We start from the raw sequence: 21695 nt of genomic DNA, 5'->3' as shown, positions 1-21695 counted from the left end.
CGTTACATGTTCTTTTCTGTGTGGATTTGCAAGTGATACATTTTCAAATAATTTATTCTAATATTGCCTACTTTACTGGAGTCACATTTGTGCTCAACCTTTGTTGAGGTGCTCATTTGCTTTCATTTTGGTGATGATTTGTTTGCGTTATGCTTATTGGGGTCATTTATGTGCTCAACTATGTTGAGGTGCTCCAATTTGTTTTCATTCTTAGTGATGATGAGCTAGAGTGATGCTCAATTTTGATGTTTATTTCTGTTATGAACCACTTTATAGTGCTCTATTGTTAGAGGTGTTCATGCGCTTGCTATTAGAAGCCATAAGGGCTCAATTTTATTGTCATTTCAGATGAACCACTTATAGTGCTTTATGGTTAGAGGAGTTCATCTATTTACTGTCAGGAGCCGCAGGGCTCAGTTTTATTGGTGATTTTCTGTTACTTACTGTGAGGAGCTGCATGGGCTCAGTTTTATTCTATTGATAGAGAAGTTGTGCATTTTCTGTGAAGAGCCGTTTTGTCATGAACCACTTTTACTGTGCTCTATGTTTAGAGGAGTTCATGTATTTACTTTGAGAAGTTGAGCTCATTTTTATTGTGCTTTATTTTAGAGGAATAGAAAATATTCGAATTTGAGGAGTTGATATTTCATTTTCTATCCACGGTACTGAGCCATACTGTACCTTTGCTCATTTGTATTGAGATGTTCAGTTTTCATTTCATTTAAGCTTACATTATTTTGTTAGCTTACGGTGCTTGTACAACCTTTGTACCTGCTCCCCTTTGATACTCTTATTTCCATCATGTTGAAGAGGGTGTTTATTTCTTGTGCATTTATGTTCTTTCTTTCTCCTGCCTTTCTGCTTCTGCCTTCTTCTGTTTCATCGTATTCATTTTTTTCAATTAAAGGAGGGAGGTGTGTTATATCCTGCTCTTCCTCTCTCTTTGTCCTTTCTTAGTGTTAGTGTCTGCTTGTCTATGTGATGTCTCTGTGATGTCATCCAGGATTCTACCTGTTGCTGTTCAAGGGATTTATCAGTTACCTGAAGACTGAGCAGGAAGTTATCTGCTCCCGGTGGGGTTTCTTACCATATTACATTCCTACCTGAATGTTGTACCTTCTATCTAATCTCAAGAATAAATATACTACATGAACATTACAACAAGGACCCATCATCTTTATTTTACTGAATTCAACACTGCCTTTACAAAAGTTTAAACGTTTAAGACAGCCATGTTGTTTTAAGGCCACTGTTCTAGCTTAGGGTCCTAGATATAGGTGCTATTTTTCCATGCCTATTACCACTTTGGTAAAGTGGCAATAGATAGGGAAAAATATGTTTCTACATAATTAAAAATAAATGTTACAGATTATTTTGGTACTGATAAAAAATAAAAATATCTTTAAACAATTGAAAAAATGAAATACACTATATTTCACAAGTATAGTGTAGTACAGTGTATTTACAAATTTTCACATATTTAATTCTGTATAAAAAAAAATGTGTATTGAGTACCACGGCAATACCTAAGAAATTTCTTAAGTACTAGTGCAGAACTGCGCAAACCTATTTAAAAATATGGAAAAAATATAAATACATGTCCCTACCTATTACCACTTTGATAAAGTGGTAATCAATTAATCAATCAATCAGGGGCTTTTAAAGTGCACTACTCACCTGCGAGGGTCTCAAGGTGCTGGGGGCGGGGGAGGGGGGCAGCTCTAGGTCAGCCGAACAGCCAGGTCTTAAGGCGCTTCCTGAAGGTGTGCATGGTAGGGGAGAGTCTGATGGTGACTGGGAGCTTGTTCCAGGCTTTGGCTGCGACGTAGGAGAAGGCTCTTCCCGCACCTCTGGTTCTACAGAAGCGCGGGTCGCTGCCAGGGCGAGGTCGGCAGAGCGGAGGTTTCTTTTGGGTGCGTGGAAAATGATTCTTCTTTTGAGGTATTTGGGTTCGATATTGTGGAGGAATTTGTAGGCGTGGATAAGTAGCTTGACAGTTACTATCTTCTTGACTGGGAGCCAGTGGAGGTCTTGCAGGTGTTGGGTCATGTACTCATGTCGTTGGGTGCCAAGGACGAGTCTCGCTGGTGCTCTGAATAGTCTGGAGTTTGTGTAGCAGGGATTTGTTGATTCCTGCGTAAAGGGCATTTCCGTAGTCCAGTCTGCTAGTGATGAGTGCATGGGTGACTACCTTTCTGGCTTCGGGGGGGGTTCCACTTGAAGGTCCTATGAAGGAAGTTGAAACAGGTGGAGGCGATGGCATTGATCTGGCAAGTCATGGTGAGGGAGGAGTCTAGAATGATGCAGAGGTTCCGGGCGTGGTCCGTTGGGGTGTGTAGGTTTCCGAGGGCAGAGGGCCACCAGGTGGGTACAAAGGTCGAGGACCTCTGTCTTCTCTGAGTTCAGTTTTAAGGAGCTGTTGCTCGTCCAGGCTGCAACACATTTCATTCCTTCCTAGAAGCTGAGTCTGGTGTCCTCGTGGTTCTTTGTGAGGGAGAGGATGAGCTGGGTGTTGTCGCGTTAGATACTATGCTGAGCCCATGCTGTCTGACAATGGTGGCGAGGAGGGCCATGTAGATGTTGAGCATGGGGCTGAGTGATGATCCTTGGGGTACTCCGCAGTTGATCTCTGTGGGTTCAGAGAGCAAGAGAGGGAGTCTAATTATTTGGGTTCTGCCGGCGAGAAAGGAGCGGATCCAGTCGCGGGCGGATCCCCGCATGGCAGCGTTGTGGAGTCTGGCTGCAAGGGTGCGGTGAGAGACGGTGTAGAAGGCTGCGGAGAGGTCTAGCAGGATGAGGGCCGCGGTGTGTTCCTGGTCGAGTAGCACACCGATGTCATAGGTGGCGGCGAGGAGGGCGGGCTCGGTGATGTGGTTGCTGCAGAATCCAGACTGGGAGACGTCGAGGATGGCATTCTCTTCGATGAAGACGGTCAGTAGTGCGTTGACGAATTCCTCAGTGACTTTGGCTGCGATGGGAAGAAGGAGAGAGATGGGCCAGTAGTTTTTCAGGTCCGTCGGGTCAGCCGAAGGTTTCCTCGGCCCGCTTCCAGTCATCTGGGAAGATACCAGATTCGAAGGTGGCGTTGATGGTGCGGCGTACTTCGAGCGCTATGGCAGTGGCAGCTCTGTGGAAGATGTGAGGCAGGCAGGGGTCTGTGGGGGCTCCTGAGTGGGTGCCCTTTAGTGGTGACCGGTGTCCAACTGGTAATGGTGGACTGGCTGTCATAGCTGGAGGGGAGGGTGGTTTCTGGAGTCTGTTTGCTGAAGTTGTCATAGAGGGCCTTGATTTTCAGGTGGAAGGAGGAGCAGAGATTGTTGCAGAGGTCCTGGGATGGTGTGAGGTCTGTGGCTTCGCTGGGGGGTTTGGTGAACTGCTGGATGACGTTGAAGAGTTCCTTTGCATTGTTGGCGTTGGTGAGGATTTTGTTCCAGATGAAGGTCCTCTTGGTGGATCTTAGGAGTTGGCGGTATTCGGTCATGGTGTGCTTATGGGCGGACTGGTCTTCGGTGGTTTTGCTGTTTCTCCATCGTTTCTCGAGTCATCTGCAGGAGTGTCTGGCTTCTTGGAGGTTGGTGGTAAAGCAGGCAGCCTTCAGAGTGCGTTGTCTGTCGGGGCTGCAGAGGGGAGTGAGCTTGTCCGCGCAGTTGGTGATCCAGCGGTGTAGTTCCGTGGCTGCATAGTTGGCGTCGGTCGTGGCGGAGGAGGGGTCGTGGACGAGGGTAGAGTTGAGGTGCTCCTCTGTGACCTTGCTCCAGTTCCTTCATGGCGGGCGCAGGGCTTGCTTGTGTGCAGGGGTGGTGTTGATTGAGAAGTGTACGCAGTGATGGTCTGTCCAGATGAGCTGCGATGTGTGGCTTAGCGGTTGTTTCTCCCTCCTGCCAATTTTGGGGTCGAGGATGTGCCCGGCCTTGTGGGTGGGGGTGGTGATGACCTCCTACAGTCCGAGGTTAGTGAGGTGTCCAGGAGGGCGGTGGAGTCTGGGTCGCTGCGGTTGTCGAGGTGGAATTTCAGGTCTCTGAAGAATATGTAGTCTGTGGAGGCGATGGCGTGGGGTGTGATGAGGTCAGCACTGGCGGTGGTGAATGGAGCGGGCCCAGTGGGTCTGTAAGCGTGGGTGCCGCACAGCGTGGTTCTGGGGTTGTTCTGGATCTGGAAGTGGAAGTGTTCGTCAATAAGTAGGGAGCGACAATAGAACCTACTACTTACCTATATCTATTGCCCTAACACAGAACATAGACAAAGTGTAGTAAAAACAGTATTGCTGCTTTTTCATTTTCTAAATACAGCCATTACCCAATTAAATACTGGCTTATCACCGCCATGTACCATGGTATACCACAAAGGTACAATGGTTTACTGTGGCCCAAAATACAACTAAGGCCTTGCTGTATTATTGCACTGAATTGAGGTACCCTTGCGTCATGCATGATGTGGATTTTCAAATGACTTTTGTGATGTAAGAAAAGAATAACATATAGATTGCCATAAGAGATTTTGTTGGTGATATTGTGTTAGATCCACATTCATAGTGTGTTGAGCGTTCATTACCCCCAACCCTTCAAAAGGTAGGACCGCTCTTTGTGAGATTTATGAAGTGTGGATTACTGAAAAGCATGGGTTAATAAAACATAAGTTGGAGTATGTGGTTGGCAGCCTGTCATGGTTATTTTGGTGGGTATGAGGCTGAACCAGAATGTTGTTATTGTGTAGTTGTGAGCTTTCCTGTGGTCTATAACTAGGTGTGGTTGTTAGGATGGCTTTGAGGGGTACTGGTTAAGGCCATGATGAGATCTTACCTTGTAGGTGCTTGCTGAGGTTGCACCCTAGAAAGGTTTGAGGCCCGAGATCATCTCTGGCTGCGTAAGGCCCAAGCAGAACACACCCATGTCTCTGTGCCCACCCTTAGATGAGGTGCCCGCGTGGTCGGATGGACTGACGTTAACAGAAGTAGTGAGGAGGCTTCAGGTGGGAAATTAAGTGATATAATTTCCTTCAAAGACGCATGATACGAAGAGATATTCTCTTGTCTGGCATCTTCTTTTATGTATGCCTTTTGCATGAAAACTTCGATGTCACTTTCTGTAACTATGGATAATGAGAAATTAGGTCTAGTAGTCTGGCAATCCTTATTCCTTAATTTACATATACTAAAATATTATTGAATTTCTATGAAGTTAGCAGAGATTTAGAACTTGCATGGTGAGCGGTGTGCTATGCATTCTTCAAATGCTGTTGCTCAAAGGAAAGGGATAGGTTTGTGAATCCGAAACAATAAAATGATATGTATACTTCATTACTTGAAGATAATGTGGGAGTTGAGAGAGTTACTTTGACAACAAAGGCAAACACATTTATACAGGCACATCGGTACATGCCACAGTGGGGCATTCTCCCTCTGTAGCTGGGGTAGAGCCTTAGAATTGGAATACACGGCTGGAAGCTGAGAGGCTGCTTAGTTGGAGCCTGCTGATGTCGGAGGAGGCTCTAATAGTGGAATGTGGCAATAAACCTCCTTCTTTTGTTTACTTTGATGGGGAGAGAAAATTGTTGTCTTTGCCCATCAGTGCAGCCTCCAGGTTATCATCTCCTGATTTTGCCACCACTCCTCCAAAGAATCCAGCAGGTGTATGTGTTGGACACTTTGGGCTCTGCTTCCTGCCGCTGGTAAGGAATGTGGTCAGACGTAGGGAATGTAGAGATCAGCTCCCTCTGAGCTGTGGAATCAGAGGTTAAGATTACTTGTGGATATGGAAGGCTGTCCACTCTTTATCTTAAATAATTAGGATTTGGATAAATGCACAGCGATATGTTAACTTACAAAGTTCAACAGTTAGTCGTTTTTTTGGTGCACCGTAAGGTGGCGTCGAGGGTCCTGCGACGTCAAGATACACAACACAGATGTGGCACTAGAGAATCTCTAGTGTCATCCCTTAACGGGCACACAAGTATTTGTCTTCCCACACAAAGAAGACTTTCAATCCAGTGTTTCAATTGTTCATGAAATTTATTTTTATAGAAGAATTTGTCATCATCATTTCATATTGTTCATTCAATATCGTTCTTGTGTTTTTGTAAATCAGACATTGTCATAATAAGGCATCCAATGCATTTCGGGCATTATATAGCATGCCCTTCATCAGGGAAATAGACACTGCAAAACAAGGAATAATAAAATCATATCATCAAAGGTTCTGTGTGAGTCTTCTTAACATCAGTCATAACATAAGCAATGCAGGGTCTGCTAAATATATGCATTTAAATCAGTATGAGCTGTGTGTGAATTCGAGAGTTTAGTGATGTGGTTAGTTTTAGTGGAAAAGCAGAAAAAACAGAAAGACTCTTCTCAAAGAAAAAATGTTCTAACTCACATGGCTGGGTCTCTAACAATACTTGAGTTCTGCAAAACAAAAATAAGGCAATGTTATAAAAACAGCCTCAACTAGTGGGGCAGTTCATAAGGCAAAAAAACCTACTGACAACCAGGCTGGTGGTCTGTAAAGTCCCTACCAACTAACCTTGCTCAAGAATAGGTGCGTGATTGCGTCCTTCTCTCCTCGTACTCCGCGATGGCTCAATGAAAATGCCACTCGCGTTCACCTATTTAACCTGGATCCTGGTCATGTGACAAGTCACATGGCATGGTCATGGAAGAAAGACTCAAAATCGAAGGTAGCAAACCAAAGAGTGATATCTAAGTAATACCTGAGTCACTGAGCATTATCTAAATACTGATGGGTGGCCTGGAGAGCCGGTTGCGAAAAAATGCTAGAAAATGTAAAAAAAGATATATATAAGCACGATTGAAAAAAATGGGTTAAAAAAATTGGGTTTAAAAAAATAAAAAGAAATACCGGGAATCGAACTGGTCACTACTGGGATGGTAGCTAAGCTGTTCTCTGGTTAGTGCTATTATGGAATATGAAGAAATGGAAAAGAATATGAGAAGGTGTAAGTGTCAGATGTGTATATGAACTCACATAGTATACACAAGGAACAGTCAGGGGAGCAATTGATTATAGGTAACATGCAAATTCAATTCTTTCATTTAACCCCAATGGTTTCTGGGAGGATAAATTATGTATCCAATAGTTCTCTCTCTGCAGAAGGTATTTAGAATTGTCTCTGCCTTCTACTTTCTGGACCGTTTCAAGGATGATGTATTTGATCTGGGAGATGTTATGATGTTCTTCAACAAAATGGGAGGATAATGCAGATTTCATATTTTTCAAACGAATGTTGGACTTGTGTTCGGTTAAACGTACTTTGATTCGGCGTTCCGTCTTACCAACATAGATTTTGCCACAAGGACATCTGATTCCGTAGATGACATTACTCGATTCACAAGTGGCATTTACCTTTAGTTTGATCGGGTAACCTTTTGAAGGATGACACAATGTGTTGCCACGGATTATGTTATTGCAACTTCCACAATTAAGGCAAGGTTTCGTACCAGAGAATTTCGTTGCAGGTGTAAAGGTTGTGGTTGTTTTATGTTGAAGGATTTCTCCAAGATTCTTAGATCTAGTGTAAGCAAAGATAGGAGGTTGAATAAACGACTGTTTGAAATCTGGTTCAAGATTCAGGATGGACCAATGTCTTAGAATGGTTTGTTTATATTGCCTGCTAGATGTGGAATATCTGGATACCACCACTGTACGTGTTTGTTCAGATTTAGTTTTGATGGTTAGGAGTTTCTCTCTATCCAGTGTTTCAACCTTTTTCTTTGATTCCTCTAGTAGAGATTCAGGGTAACCTCTATCCAAGAATTTCTTTTTGACTTCTCTTAGTTTGACACCTAATGCATTAATGATGATGACAAATTCTTCTATAAAAATAAATTTCATGAACAATTGAAACACTGGATTGAAAGTCTTCTTTGTGTGGGAAGACAAATACTTGTGTGCCCGTTAAGGGATGACACTAGAGATTCTCTAGTGCCACATCTGTGTTGCACTCTTTATCTTAAACATTTCTTGATCTGCAATCCAGGAGAGGGCAGCAGCACAAGGATCCGCTGCCCAATATCCTCACATGTAGGAAGTGACTCTGCAATGGTGAACCCTTATCTGGGTTGTAGGGTAGGTGCGATAGGCGGCCCACTAAGGTCAAAAGTAGCAGACGGGTAGCTGCTGCATGGTCTCTGTTAAGAGTGGCATGGTACACCTCGGACACAGGCTTGGACGGTGGTGGAATGGCAGCCTAGGCACAACTTCAGGTAGCATCGCACCCCACCTTTGGCACAAACATCTAAGTGACATACTCCATCTCAAGCACAATCTTCTTGTCAGTGCACTCCTTCTCTGGCACAAATATCTCATCAGCAGCATGGTCTGTCTTGTGCACAAACTTCTCGTCAGAAGCGGCGATGACCACTTGTCCCTTCTGGAACTGCTTTCACAGAGAGACTGCTACCCACAAGCCTCAAGGCATGCAGATCGCTCTCCCAAGTCTTCATTCCTTTGGCAAGTGGACTCACGCAGCACCGGGAGTTAAGCTGCCTTGGTGCTTCAGGAGATGTATATTCGCGGTCTGCACTTTCAGAACAGTTTGCTACCCCTGCCCTGGAAAGTCTTGAAGGCACCAACAAGAACAGAAAGTGAACAGATCTAAAACAGCTCCAGTGTTGTGCCCTTGTCCTAGAGTGGGACAAGGAGTCACCTCTGTGATGGCACTGGCCGTCAAAGGATGTACAATGTCGCTTATGTGACCCATGCTTTTAAACCATGGTCTGGGGTGACGTGATCTGTGCTTTGGTGGCTGACTGTAACTTGACATCCAATAGAGGTACACTCCTGCTAACGGTATGACCCAAACTACTTGTGCCAGCAAGTTGGGCCCAGCTTTCCTTAAAATAATACTTCAATTGAACAAGAGTTTACTGCATACTTTCAGCCTGAAAAGTAAAAGCATATGTGTGGACCTAAGGGCAATGTGACAAAAATAAGCACAAGACAGGACGATGTGTCCTTCATGTCAACACAGGAACTCTGTCAAGTGCCTTTTGTGCCATCGGGCCCCTCCAGCCTCACTACCTTGGAGCAAACATGAAGAAGTAATTTCAAGAGTAGGGGGTCGATTTCCCAGGGCATTTCTCCACCGCAAATGGGCTCGTGGTTAGGAGTAAGTCGGATGTAATGAAGCAGGAAAAATGCTGCAGGCATTTTGGCAGCTTTACTCAAAGCAATGCATAAAATCTCAGCTTTAACTATATTAAAATTAATTATGAGTATTAAGTTGTTTACTATGCATCCTTTTTGGTGGGGATTGCCGCACATTTCCAAGTATTGATATATAATGAAAGCGCTTAAACTCCAAGCATCAAGTCAAGTCATGTTCACCCTTTGCTAGTGGTGTATATTTAAGGGCTGGTGTCTGCTCCTTTGAATAATCACAGTAGGTGGGCAAACATCAAGCTGGTATTGCCCTACAGCAGTGGTACCCAAATGTTTTTGACTCGCGGCTCCCTTGACCCATTAGCCATTGCCCGTGGCTCCCCACTGTCGCTTTTTTTGAAGGGTGGGGTGGACATAAGCCCGGCCTCTGGAGTACTTACATTTTTTCCTTGAAAATAATTGGGATGAAGCAGATGAAGGTATTAAAATCATATACGCAGGATTCTTTGTAATACTAAGGCGGCGCCTCTTATAAAACATTCCTAGTTACACTTCTTTGCCCATGCCTTTTTTGGAGTACCCTCTCAAACTTTTTTTATCCCACTTACAGTGCTAGATAGCACCCCTATACATGTCGATATGTAGGTCCCACTGCCAAAGTGTTTGTGCGCTTGAGGAATATTCGCATGCACCACCATTTAAATATGTACTGGAAGTACCTATGATTCAAGTACAAATATCAATACTTAATAATACTTAGTGTGTTTAATAGACAGAACAATTGTACTTTCCTGATAACTTGCATTGGTGTAAAATGCATTTGGAAAAAACGAAACTATTAACAAGTGTAACAAAATTAATCGGGCATCTTCCGCTTACTTTCGGAGTGTTAGAACATGGGGATCCAGTGAAATATAGAGGTCATCACCCTCGACATGCCATCAATTAAGCACTACATTTACTGCTTTAGGCATGCCACTTACAAATCATCGACATCATGCGTTTAAGTCTTATTAGTTTAACTGAAGCCTACAGACCCTTCAACATTAAATGCATTAAAGTGCTTGGTGCGCAGCTCCCCTGGCTAGGTTTCACGGCTCCCCAGGGAGCCATGGGGCACAGTTTGGGAACCACTGCCCTACAGCATGGGGCATGAAAGATCAGCAGAAAGCGCCAGTGAGAAGCCAAAAGGACATTAGTTTACCCCACAGTGCCACCCTCTGGCACAACATACTGCTCTTCCAACAGCACAACTACACCTCCTGCCAATACCTCAGTAGGGTCTCCTAAATCCCTACACCTTACTGCCCTCTTCACAAGCATAGTCCCAGCCCTACCGGGTCTCACGCCTGTTGCACATCAGCACCTTCCTTTCTGGGGCATCAGAGGGTCTCCTGCACATACACTGCTGTGGAAGAAGACCGCCAGAGAGGGCAGAGCAGTACCAGGGGCTGCCCAGAGCTAGGAGGGCAGTAATAATGCTGCAGTGACACCTGGTGGCCGGCTGGTTGCGCTAGTTATTGCAGAAAACTATGCATTCTGATTGGCTGGAATGGTTTTAACAGTATGCTTTGGGCGTTTATGTTATCTTCATCACTTCAATTGCTAACAATATTTAGCCAACAAATAGATAAGTAATCAATACAGCTGCCACACCTCTACCGCCGCTTACAACGTGGGTCCGTGTCAATAGGAAAATAGGATTCCTGGCCTACAGACATGTGTGAAAAAAAAGAATATTCCACGGAAACGTCTTCAGAGTGTGGAATTTCTAAGAATTCCATGGTAACGTCTGCAACAATATAATTGATTCTCACTGCAGGTTTTCCATTAGCATTTTGACAACATAAATTAACAAGCATTTGCAATGTAATAAGTCTCGAATTTTCGACATTTTGACCTATTAGTATTGTGAATGGCAATGCCTTTTATTATTGCAGGTTTTTTAAACCCATAAAAGGCACTGTCATTCACAATGCCAATGGTTCAAAATCTCAAAAATGCGAGGCCTATTGCATTGGAAAGCTGAAACAGAGAGCGCGGTGTCCCTGAAGTTGGCCTCGTGCTGAGCATTACAGCAGCAGAGATTTAAAACACGCAATCAAACTGAAGGGTAAGGCATTCCAGACTTTGCCCATTTTTGTGAAGAAAGCGAGGCAATGTCATAAGATTAGCCATGTCTGCCATGTTCCCTTTTGTAAAATAAATAACTTGGTTAATTTGTAGTTTTTCAAGTTATGCATGTGAAATCTATTTTGCTGTTGTACTCATCAACAATATACGTTGTACGCTGTTTAAAGGCTTGGACTCAAAACTGGGCACTTGGAATATGTTCGTAAATGCGATAGCATTTAGAAGAACCTGTGCAAAATTAGAAATACTTCATATAAAATGAGATGTGTCATGCACATCATGGGTAAATACCAACTGAGGTGGTTAAATTAGGACAGGTTAATGACCAGCGTGCTGCAACAATTGTACAGCGCTTTAATTGCTGTCACAAAGATTTCGAAATTTTACCTCAGGCGTTTGCATCTGGCCTTATGCAAGGTTTGGAAATGGAATGCATGGAGGGGACGACATTGATTAATGCAAAGCCTCGCCCCGGCCAAATTAAACAGTTTAATTAGGGGTAATCATGACATTTGGGGGTATTTGGAGTTCGCCTTTGAGAATGGCACACGGTCTCACAAAATCTGCCAGCAGTTTAATATCCCAATAAAGGGGGCCACTATACAATATATATTAAAAACAACTGAAACGCGACTCCCAGGCCTTTATTATAGATTTAGGGGCCTCGAACAGTCTGAATTGTCACACTTGTAGGAATGTGATGGTTAGTAGTTGTGTAGGTACTGCCGGCAGCGCGCAGGCAGTGGCAATGGATGTGCAAGGTACACTAGTCCCCTGACGAGGGCCCTGGCATTTATTTCTTTTTTTTTTTTTTTTTTACAAATCAAGCACTGCACAATGTACCATTATAGAAAGAAGTAAGAATGTGTGCTACAGTAGATATGGGGTTAGAACGTTTTTGAGCTCAGAATTAAATATGGTCGTCGTAGGTGATTTCTAGAAGCAGAATGTTCTGGAGTTTAGGTGCAGCTCCTGAGGAATGCATTTTGAACAATGACCCCTCAGAGGAGAAGGTGGACAGCCACAGAGACCTTTGCAGATGGAGCCCTATCTAGAGTTGTGCTGGCTTTTGGGCGCTTGCTAATGAGATTCTGTGCTAATGAGATTCTGTGCTCAAGCCGCACTGCTTCATTATGCAGCCACCGCTCTAACTCAGCGACTGAAAACAACATTATTTGCAATGCAATAGGTTTCGTATTTACATGCGAGACCTACGGCATTGGAAAGAAGAGGCCGCCATTGTCCCTGCCAGCTGCTTAAAAAGAGAAATGTACGCAAAGCACGTCAAGTCTGCAGTCAGAGAAACTCGATAAAGAAAATAGTGCTTACAAGACTAAATAACACGTACCATGTAACTACCGAAGTAAAGGGGCCAGTCGCCATGGGATGTTACAAATGAACACAAAGAGGTACTTAGGAGGGACTAACAAGCCTATTTACGAATCACAAGTCAGCATTTACGAAGGACAATAGCACAAGCCAATGACAAATATGGGTGGAAGGTGGACAGGACTTCTATTCCATACTCCACTACAAGAGGTTTTGCAGAGCAGCGAATGTGCGCTGACTCCAGGCTCAAGCTAAAATGTGTTTCCCTCCAGTAACAATCTTGAGAGTACTTACACCATCTGAGAATTCCTAAAACACATCAGAAAAACGAGTTTCTTTTCAGCCAGAAAAGTAAAATGTACTTATTCCCGTAGAGAACATTTATACTATATTTACATTTTTAATAAAACACGCAGTAAAGATTTTCAAGCATTTAAATGCCCAATGTTCTCTTGTCTATTGAGGGGGGAGAGATGGGCGGGGGACAGGAGCGACAATGCTGATATTCCATCCATGTCTGTTATTCCCTCACTTTTATTTCACCTTCTGATCTCTTGATTCCTTACCTCTGCTGTAACCTGACCTTGCTGACAAGGCCACAGCCACATGGGCTCCGTCAGACTGGCACACCTTTTCTTCCCAGTGCACTCCCTGTTAACCAGAGCCTAGTCTGATACTGACAGCTGGAGTACACTGGGAGATGCGAAATATAAAGAGCTGGGACAATAGACCTGTGGTAGTACTGCCACCCCAGTCCACTTACGTATGTATTAGATTGTGTGGTTGAGGGTACACCATGTTTTCCCTACAGCCAAATTTGCATTTTTGTGACTTTTGTGGCTTTCTACCATAAAAACTATAATTTAGCCTTAGGGTAACATTTGGAGGGCAGTGGCAGCCTCAGAGTTTTGAAAGTGAAGGTTATTTTGACTGAAGCAGATTTCAATTGTCTCATAGCTTTCAAGTTATGAAAGATTTGAGAGGCCATACTTCACCTAGTAAAGTACATTTACAGCTAAATACACTTGTAGGCTGGGGAGATATTTGCATCAATGAGAGAAGGTGGCTCTGCAGTAGCCCCCCTAGAGCTTCCAAACTTCCAGCATCTGCTGGGCAAAGAGGAAGAGGATTCCCGGGTCTGTCTGCCTTCAGCAGAGTTTTGTGAATAGCTCCCACGGCCTTCATCTTTTAAGCTTACAAAGCGATAGAATCTGAATCCTCTGACATGGGGAAGGCCCGTCTGCAGCACTGCTGGAAGCAACGGGTGCATGTGCTGTGGTAGGACCATGGTTCTTAGCTACAGGGTGGGTCTAAAGTCCAAGCAGAGGTCTGTCCAGCCAAGAGTCCCTTCCTCAGACCTCACTCTCCCAGCATGCCCCCATGAGACTTCAGTGGCCAGAGCCAAGCCTAGCCTCCTTCTGAGAAAGTTGGTCAATGAGAATTTAAGGACAAATAGAGATTAAGGAGAACACAGCAATGACAAACTACTGGCCCTAACTCTTCGGGCCCTTGCAGAGCCTCGTCTATTCAGGATAACAGAGGAAAGGAGAATAATGATTCACCTCTACACTGCTAGATAAGGAGTTTCTTTTATGGCTGCTGCTGGAGAAAAACAAAGGAGAATTGTCCTAGAACTGCCCCAGAACCAAGCTAGACAGATTACTGAACAAACCCCCATGCACAATGAGGTCTTGGTCTGCCGTGAATAGTCTGCAGCCTCTTAGAGGACCCTGCCTCACAAAGCCTGAGGGGCTTGGAGATGGAAGGCCCTGTATGTCATGGGGGACTATTGTGGAGTTGTCCAATTCTCAGTTGAATAGTACTGCAACCTCTTGGTGGAGCTAAAGCCATTGCGGGGATGCAATTACAACTGGTCAAAAGTCCTGATTAGAAACAAAACAAAACAAGGATGTGCTTAAAATCTGCATTTGCCTTAAATTCCCCATTGTGAGGGTAATTTGTCATTTTTGTAAGAAAAAGACAACTTCTGATGGTTCCTAGTACTGAGAGTACCCCTGATCAGAACACCCAAGCCTATTCTAATTTGAAGCATTTACATCCTTGGACAAAAAGATAGTTTAGGGATTGAACGAATGGTATGCAGATTCAGCAGCGGCCCAATATCAGCATCTCTCCTGCTTCCTGTGAGGCCCCTGTGCTTTTTTCAACTTAGAGGCGTCCATGAAAACACGAGTCTTGGGTTTTCATGAACACTGCTAGTGTACAGATGAGCCTTCTCTGCCTGGTCTTCAGACTCCGGGTGACAGGAGGAGGAGAAGGAGTGGGCTCAGGGGGCTGAGAAATGATCAAGCTATGTCTACATCGCCCTCTTGAAGATCACACATAATAATGTAATCTACCACTCAGAGCCTGCGGTAAAGGCATGGAATGATTCCTGTAGAGCACAAGACTAATGCCAATAACTTACAATAACTGCCCCCCAAAAATCCTGAGACCTGGAGCAGGGTGATGCTCATCTTTAAAGCACAACAATGCCTTGTAAGGGGGAGTATGAACTATATAATGCAATTATAATACGATTACCCACTCTAGAAATTAATACCATAACACAGCAGCCAGTTGATGGCAGTTCATGAAGGCTGCTTAATAATCCCCTTTTACTACTTGACACTCTTACACTCACATAAGAGAGAATTGCTAGGTCATATCCACCAGCCAGTACTGTACCAGTCCAAAGCAATAAACCACCCATCACCAACTGAACAGGCACAGAATAACTGAAGAGATCTGCCACACACTGCAGGTCCCGAATAGCAACGTACTATGGCCACTTCTTGGCATCTCGCAATACCAATCCGATTTGGGATGATATTAACAAAGTCCATCCCAGCTGATCTCTCCACCAAGTTTACCTTTAACCTTTGCCTGCTCAGGACCATAAACTTTGAACAAATTATCTCAGGGTGGACAACCCAGTGAGGTAACCAGCTAAGTGGACTATGAACAGAAGAAATCCAAAAAGGGACCTGCAGAGTGGTTCAAAGCTGTCGGCTTACTGAAAACCATAAACCGCGTGCCTATCTCTCACGCTTCTTCATTCATCACTCTACTAAGCGCTGCGTCCCAAAACACGATCACTGCAACTCAGTGGTACTCACACACAACATGGAAACACTTCCCACACAGGATCAAAACAAAGACAACACACTTCCAACCAAACACCCTACATGGTGTGGCGTGCTACCCATGTAGGCAAGTGCTTCAGAGCCCCACACAGGGGAAGGAAGTGCTATCTAAATGTTGCAATACAATACAAAACAATGTCCGGGGGCATAGTCCAACTACGATCCCTTCAAACAGGCACAATCCATTTTAATTAACAGACCTACTGCGCATGCCTCAAGCAGCACAGTATAGCTGCTAAATGGTGGCTGTCCGGACGCACATTTGACATCCCTAAAGAGAATGTAAAGCCACACAGAGCAGCAGGGGCAGGATACCCAGAACTGTCCCAGCATCTCATAGGGCTGTGCTTGCAGTTCTATCAAGACGTTAGGAGAGGGATTGGTGTGGGTCTTTTCCTTTTGAAACCTGCCCTTGCTGCTCCGTTTGCCTACTTGTTGGGAATCATGGCTGGCTGCTTCCAGTGCCCAGCACTGGATTCCTGCTCTGCTGATGCCATAGAGCCCCTGAGTTGTCAGCTAAGTGAGCAAGGTAAGTAAAAACAATGATATTTCTCTGTGCATGGGTGTATGTGTTTGTGAATGATTGAGAGTGAATGAGATGGAGTAAAGCGTGTATGTGGGTGTGTTTGAGAGTGCGTCCGAAAGTGTCAATGAGAGTGAAACTGAGTGAGAATCTGAGTTTGAGAGTGTCAATGAACAAGAGAAAGTGAGTACAAGGAAGTAAGTGAAGGGACAGGAGTGTGTTCTAACGAGTGAATGATTGGAGGATGTGAGAAGGAGTGGCAGTGAGTGAGGGGCGTAGCTATCAATGGTGCAGCAGGTGTAGTTGCACCAGGGTCGAGTCAGTGAGTGTCTGTGTGTATAAGTGCGAATGAGAACCAGCGAGTATGAATACATTTGTGTGTGAGTAACAGTGGGAGTGAGCGAGCAAACGTGAGAATGTGAGCTAGAATGAGTGAGGAGAAAGAGATCAAGGCCCAAAGCTGCTGTGCTGAGTTGTGTGGGAGGGAGAGGGCAGGCACGCTCCACATCTACAAAGATACGGCACTATCCTGCGCTTTCTCTAGTGCTGGCGCACAATTAGGCTGGCGCACAATTAGGTTGCCATGCACATCAGTTTAAAATATGACAGATTGCTAGGAATCATCTGTGATTAGAAATTAATGTTCTGTAAAGTATTTATGTCAGGCGAGTTGTAAGTTTTTATACATACATGCACACTCATAGAAGCCACAATAGGTTGCAAATATACATCAAATATTATTGTGTGGGACAATACAAGTGAACTATGGGAGCAATAGTCATGATAGTGTAGTTAGATATGCATTGCATTATTTGGTTGTGACACCAGATGTATGTTTACATAAGTGTGTGCTGCTGACAGGAGTGCGAAAGGAGCAGCTCATTTACCTTTTTTGCACTCAAGCTCTTGGGCTGAGGGGATTGCTTGCCCTGTTGTAAATGCCCAGTTTTGTAGAGTGTCTAAGCTGGCAGTCTACACATCAAGAACTATGTTTTTTAAACAAATGGGGCCAGTGCTAGATAGAGAGTGAGGAAATAATATAAAGAGGGTCACATCATTTGCTCAAGTGGGGTAATTCGGATTAGAACCCAGGCCTCCTGGCAACACATTGCTACTCTAAGCCTCTCAAAATGATAAGAACTGTGACTATGTCAGACAAGAGTTGAGAAGATGAAGCAGAGGTCTGTGATGGTCTCTGCATTGCTTAGAGTGCTGTGGTCAAGTTCATCTGAGTAGCCATGTCATGGCTGCAGTGAGGTGCTGGAACATACAGGCAATGGCCTTTAACATTAAACAGGACATCTGCCAAACAAAAGGTCTCAAAAGCAAACCCCAAGCAAAGCATTGTTATAGAGAATATAGGATTAGGCAATGAGATCTGTTATTATTTCAGTAGGGAACTCAAATAAAATTTACACATAACCTTTTCAGAAATTTCAGAAAATACATTTTAAGATTTTAGGGCAAGGCAAACAAGCTACGGTTGTGGTTTAAGGCTCTACCTTTCTCCTAGAAACAGGAAACTGAGTCCAATGCAGAGGAAAGCGATGACGGCCAGCAGCATCAGGAGCAGGTTGGCATCTATGAAAAGAGCAAACACCACAAATAAATAAGGATTCAGAGAATGGCTATTTCTGATGAGGTCTGGAGACTTTGCGACTGCCGTGTCCCCTGGGCAACCAGGAGCTATACGGATTCAGTGTCTAGATATCCACTTAATACTAGGGGATTCTGGGACCATACAGGGTCTAACATCGGACTGTACTGTTAGATGGAAAAGAGATTCACCAAAAAGAGCCACTTAATTTTAAATAAGAGAAATTATGCCTTAGACGCAGCCGCGGCCCGTACAGGTAAGAGCAGTGAAGCCGAAAGGGGCGGGATTCTGAAAGACGACGGCAAGGGAAAATTAAACAAATAAATAATTTTCCCTCGTCGTCTGTCGAAATACCCCTCCCCCACCCAGTCCCACCGCCCCACCCAGCCCCACCGCCCCACTGCTCTTACCTGCACAGGCAGCGGCTTCTTAGACAGTCTCTTCTAGGAATTAATCCAATATGCATGTTAAAATGTTTTCAAGATACTTACTATCTCACACCCTAGGTTGCACGCTAATCACACCTCAGTACACCAAATATTTTATACATGCAATTTCCTGGGACCACCAAAATAAATGCTTACTGAGTCAGATCTAAACAGATATAGCGGTCTGATAACACTCCACCATCCTGCGAACAGAAGATACGCATTTCAGAATACTCACACCAACAAAACAGCTTGTCTACTCTTTGATACATGGACACAAGTAAGGGTAATAAAATACGCCTTGTAACGAATTATCATCCATGGTCATACAAATTATATATGATCCTGAAAAAGAATTGGCCCCTTCTATTGGCAGACAAAACCTTATTGGACTATATTCCTAGCTCACCTAGTATTACATACAGAAAGGGTAGAACCATCCAGGGCATTATTAGCCCTAGTTACCCCAAACAACGGGGTACGTCGAAAACGTGGTTGAGGGATCTCAATATTGGTTCTTTCCCCTGTGGCAGCTGTAGCATGTGCCGGATGGCAATCAAAGGAATTAAGGAATTTAGTTACAATGGGTCACATACTTTTAAGATTCATCAGCATATGGATTGTCTGACAAAATATGTAGTTTATGTCGCCATTTGTAAATGTAAAAAGATCTACGTGGGTAGTACCATCCGCCCATTGAAAGAAAGAATGACTGAACACTTTCGTGCCCTTAAAAATATGGACCAGAGGTATCCTATTGGTTGCCATGCGGCGAATTGTGTGGAGTACAAGAAAAGTCTGGGGTTCTAATTTCATGGCCTAGAGGCTATATATGGTGACTTAAGGGGCGGAGATTGAGAGCAGAAACTCAGACAATGTGAAGCGAGATGGATTCTCAAACTTCATGCGGTGGAATGCGGAATAAATGTGGACCAAGAACTACACTATTTCCTCTAATCTACTGATGCTTAACTCCTAACTGTGCTTTGCTTTGAAACCAGCTGAGTACTAGAATCTTCATTTAAAAATCCTCTGTTGTTCTGTGGAAATGTACAATCAAATGTGTGGTGAGGAGTGGAACTATTGCTGATCAACTGTTACCATAATCCCTTATTTGCATTTCTAAAGTAGCCAAGTACCACAATTTACAATGCGCTCTGTGGTGTTCTGATAATGTTTAAATATTCATGTGGACGATTTATAAATTGCTCTTTTGATTACATTTGATAAGTGATGTGCACATTGAGGCTTCAATTTGCTTATATGTACAATTAATTTCTGTACACATCACTTTAGTTTCTGATATGTATTCCTTTCTTCTGTATGTGCTTTTCCTTCACTTGTTTTCTTTCTTATCTTGTTTCCATATTCTTATGATCTGTTTACGATTAATCTGAACTCTTTTTCTATTTCTGGGCACCTTGGAACCCTTGGATATTATATGTTGGAATGTGTTTTGACTTTTGTTTATTGTTCGTGTCTGCTGGACCAGCTGAGCGCAGGATAGAAGTCTGTTATTCATTTCTAGTCTGGATTCTTGTAATTGTGAATTTTTAAGTTATGTACCAAATGTTATAGGTTCCTCTTTCATCGTTTTGAATGGGTTAGATTTAACTCTTACTAACGAATGTGGTATTATCTATTTCGCTGTAATAGTTTGTATATGAATAGCGTGATCTTCAGGACGATTGTCTGTTTACCACTTTAAGATGGCGGCCGTTTATAATAGAAGTGACTGTGTTAACGTCCTATGTCTATTTCGGGACTGGATTGGACAGTATGGCGCGATCGGGTACTTAAACGCCGCGTAATGGCAACTCGGCTTTTAATGAAAACGGAATCCTTTTTGACGGCGTGAGGAGCACTCTCCTTGGTGAGTTTAGGGGCGCTAATATGGGCTCTCGAGAGTTACGGGTATTGCTGGGAACTGGCCGATTCTCTTGTAGGGAGTCGTATTGAATACTTAGCGATGTAACTTTGTGACATTGCTTCCAACACAGATTACCGGTTTGGCTCATTTCGTTTTGGTTGTTTTTTATTAATTAAGATGAAACGCAACAAGTTATACGATGTTACTTGATATTGGATTGTGGGTCACCAACATCTCTCGGTTACTGTAGTGGGAACTTTATTAAATTGGACTAACCTATGTTCCTGTTGCTTTAATAGATATAATGAGTCGGGCCACTATTACCAATCAATATTCTATCGTGTGATAGCTAGGTCTTCAACAAATTTATAATATCCTTTGAAAAATTCTTATGACCTTCCCTTACATATTTATGGACTACTAATCCATTGTGTTTATAGCTGTTGTAATGCATTATAATTTGATTTTAATATGCTACAGTGAATCCTGAAAATGTATATTGGTTTTGCATTTAAAGAGAATTGTATATATTATGTATTTTCTTATTCTGTTGTAGCCCTGAAGAAGTCATTTGGGTGATTGTACCCTTTGACGAAACATGTGTTGGCATTGGTCTTTTTTGATCTATTGGCTACATTCTGTATGAACTTGATGAAGACTATGAAGAATATTCTGATGTATGAAGAGAAAAGAAATGGAAATTAAAGGAATTTGACTTAATGGACTTTGAAAGAACATTGATTTGACTGTGGTTATCTCTTCTCTTGAGACAATATAGGAAGTTGCATATATGTGCTCGGGGACAACCTATCTTCTGGCCACAGAAGTGCAAAGTCAAACAATTGATTACTTTTCGCTTGCCCTACACAATCGCAATGGTTGTGTTATGTATAACTCGCATCAACAGCCATTAGCATCAACAGCTGATTCTGAATCCAGATATTCACTGCTATGACGTACACAAAAGCTAATGTTTTCCTGCTGTTACATCACCAAGGCGAGCACTCACTACCCAGTGGTCCTACACTTCACGAGGGTCTCTAGTGGAATGCCAGTTGTCAGTCCATCACCTCTTCTAGCTTCTGGGTTTCTATGGGTCTGGTAGTGAGAGGGTGGGGGTGGGGAGGTTTGGGGGTGGGGGTGGGGAGGTTTGGGGGCTGGGGGGGGGGGGGGAGATTTGCAACCAGGGTGGATTTTGCAGACCCACACGGACACCGGATTCCAGGCCATGTTGACAGCGGCTCTCGCACCGCTTGCAAGCGAAGTACCAGCTCTCTGCACTCAAAAGAGAGCATAGAACGTAGCATCAGGCAGGAAGGTGAAAGATGTTTCAGACTGGCAGGCTGATGGTCATTGCTTTTAAATGGGTGAAGGCAGGGAAGTTGCAGTGTGGAAGTGTGGCAGGAGGCCAGGTATTCTGTTCATACTGATGGAGGGTGCCAGGAAGGAAAACTTGAGAGGGTTTTAGGGAAGGAGGTTCATTTTTAAAAGAAATATTAGAACAATTGAGGGTGAGGGATCACGAGCAGTGTGTGGCGGGCTTAAAACACGTC

The 21695-nt window shown here is 43.7% G+C and overlaps 1 protein-coding gene across 2 annotated transcripts in view; it reads right to left on the bottom strand.

The window, feature by feature from the left end:
• LOC147698962 (prolactin receptor-like) overlaps positions 1-21695 on the bottom strand; it is a 405779-nt gene that overhangs the window by 46625 nt on the left and 337459 nt on the right. For both annotated transcript variants that reach the window (XM_086935546.1, XM_086935544.1), the window contains one exon: positions 17750-17828. In XM_086935546.1, the coding sequence (XP_086791672.1) occupies positions 17750-17828 (79 nt within the window). The remainder of the gene's footprint in view (positions 1-17749; positions 17829-21695) is intronic.

Source organism: Lissotriton vulgaris, chromosome 8 (genome assembly GCF_964263255.1).
Source record: "Lissotriton vulgaris chromosome 8, aLisVul1.2, whole genome shotgun sequence".
NCBI classification, from domain to species: domain Eukaryota; kingdom Metazoa; phylum Chordata; class Amphibia; order Caudata; family Salamandridae; genus Lissotriton; species Lissotriton vulgaris.
Note: the sequence above shows the minus strand (reverse complement) of the source record. Positions and strands in the feature narration are given on the sequence as shown.